Below are 2,500 nucleotides of genomic sequence, written 5' to 3'. Positions count from 1 at the left end.
CTGTTGTTTTCTTTCCCTCTCCTATTTTTGTCGTCCGTTTCCTTTTTCGCTCTCTCCTCTCTTCCTCGTTGGTTTTTCCCACCTGAATCTGAGACGACTGCACGGCACTCCGTGCCAGTGGCTGCTCTGCCACCAGACTCGAAACACAGTGGAAAAAACACAGTGTTGATTCAATCCTGTTCTGAGAGTTAACAACACTAAATGTTAGTGTTAATGGAGCTGTTTATGCGTTGAATTAAACACTTAGAGAGTTGACTGTAACACTATTTTAGAGCATATACAGTGTTAATCCCTTCAACACTCAAAGTCTTTCATTTAATACTAAGATTGGAATGGAACTATATCTCAGAATTGTGCTGATTAATTAAACAGCATTTGTGTCAACTATTTCTCTCTGAACGTCTCGACTAAGGCATCTGCTGAGTCCTGCACTGCAAAAAAACAAAAAAAGACTTGCCCCACTGACAAATGTCTTTAAATAAATATAAATAGTCTAGAAGTTCTAGTTCAAAAGTACAAATTATTAGGTGATTCATTTTTACTTAAATTAAAATTGACTGGATGTTTTTTATTTTACTTGAGACTAGAAAAATAAGTTTGCTGAGACGTTTTTGCAGTGAGATCTTGAGCAGCTAGAACAATAAACACCAGCAGCCCATTCTGGGGGTGGCGTAGGGCCACGTCTAAAAATAGCAAAGGCAACATACAGAACAGTAGGCAGCACATTTACGGCAAAGCCTTCTTTGTCATAGCGTACTGTAAAGAAGAATATAGACATCAAAGCCTCCTTTGTCATAGCACACTGTAAAGTAGAATATAGACATCAAACCACGGGTGCATTCCTGGAAAGCGTAGTTGTTAATTATGTTAGCTACTTTGTTGGTTGCAATACAATTTCCCATTGGCAATTACCAAAGTTGCCAACTGCTAACAACTACGCTTTCCAGAAATGCACCCCACCTTTGTCATAGCATACTGTAAAGACGAATATAGACATCAAACCACCATAGCCCTAGGAATCTGGCAGACAAGGAATTTCCCAGTGGGCCAACCATCCTAAGGGAGAAATGTTGTTGTTTTTTTGTGGTATTTTCTTAGGGACTTGTCCACGATTAAGGCCACATATAGTTGAGTATTTTCAGCAAATAGTGAACAGGCCCGTCGGCGACCCCATCTGCACTAAGAGGCTACGCCAGCTGGGCAACTTTTTAAAATTTAAATTGCAATGTTATACAGTGCAAGCTTTATAGAACCTATATCTATACTTTGTTTTGTAGCCCAAACTAAGATCTATATGTGCCTTGTTTTTTTCATTATTCTTTCTGCATTTTCCTCTTTCTCTAACTTGTTTTTACTCTTCCTCTTTTTACACATTCTGTGTCTCTCTCTCTCTCTCTCTCTCTCTCTCTCTCTCTCTCTCTCTCTCTCTCTCTCTCTCTCTCTCTCTCTCTCTCTCTCTCACCCCCCCCCCTCTCTCTCTCTCTCTCTCTCTCTCTCTCTCTCTCTCTCTCTCCCTCTCCTCATCAGATCCGGGTCTAAAGCTGCAGTCCATTATAGAGGACTATGGCACCAACTGCCCTCACGGCTACAAAAGACTCAACAGCTCACACTGTCAAGGTAAGGAAGGCTGCACTGGGTGGAACTGCTGCATATATATCATAGGTGAACTTCTTTGTACACCACATGTAAACTATGGCTTCTTATACTATACTATACACACTGCCAAGGTAAGGATGGCTCCAACAGGTACAGTAGACTACTACACTACTACACCGCTACACCACATGTAAACTATGGCTTCTTATACTATACACACTGTCAAGGTAAGGAATCGGACAGCTCCAACAAGGGCACTTCAGTCAGATTAATAGGTTATAGGTGAGATAGGGAGAGGAAGGGTGGGATTCAAACCTGCAACCCTCTGATCTAAAGCCCGTCTCCTTCACCGCCATAGGCCACGGCTGCAACTACACCACAAATAAACTTTGGTCCAGTTTGCTTTCCATACTCAGCAGCATTTTGAACATAAAAGAGCTATGTGATGTTTGAGTAAAATTCTTCTAAGGGTTGAAGGAAAAGATCTCACACTCCTCGAAGGTTTAAAATGCAGCAGTCATAACAACCATAGCAAACTATCAGGGTCTGGAGTGCACGCAAGTATGCTCGCACGCATGCACGCTTGCACACCAAATGTATGCACGCACGCACGCATGCACACACACGCACGCACACACACACACACACACACACACACACGCACACACACACACACACACACACACACACACACACACACACACACACACACACACACACACACACACACACACACACACACACACACACACACACACACACACACACACACACACACGAGAGCAATGAGACACACAGCTCCGTTTTGGCTGCCCTTCTCTCCTGTCCTTCCTAATGCCTGCCAACAGAAGTCTATAAAGTCTCAATAAAACTCATTCCAGAGATGTTTATACTGTACCAGATA

The 2,500-nt window shown here is 42.6% G+C and overlaps 1 protein-coding gene across 6 annotated transcripts in view; it reads left to right on the top strand.

Annotated features, from left to right (window-relative positions):
* The window catches only part of ltbp3 (latent transforming growth factor beta binding protein 3), a 126,756-nt gene that overhangs the window by 71,096 nt on the left and 53,160 nt on the right, over positions 1–2,500 (top strand). For all 6 annotated transcript variants that reach the window (XM_063202723.1, XM_063202722.1, XM_063202720.1 and 3 more), the window contains exon 5: positions 1,528–1,617. In XM_063202723.1, coding sequence (XP_063058793.1) covers positions 1,528–1,617 — 90 coding nt within the window. The remainder of the gene's footprint in view (positions 1–1,527; positions 1,618–2,500) is intronic.

Source organism: Engraulis encrasicolus, chromosome 7, assembly GCF_034702125.1.
Source record: "Engraulis encrasicolus isolate BLACKSEA-1 chromosome 7, IST_EnEncr_1.0, whole genome shotgun sequence".
In the NCBI taxonomy this organism is placed as follows: Eukaryota; Metazoa; Chordata; class Actinopteri; order Clupeiformes; family Engraulidae; genus Engraulis; species Engraulis encrasicolus.
The sequence above is the reverse complement of the archived record's forward strand: the minus strand, read 5'-3'. Positions and strand labels throughout refer to the sequence as shown.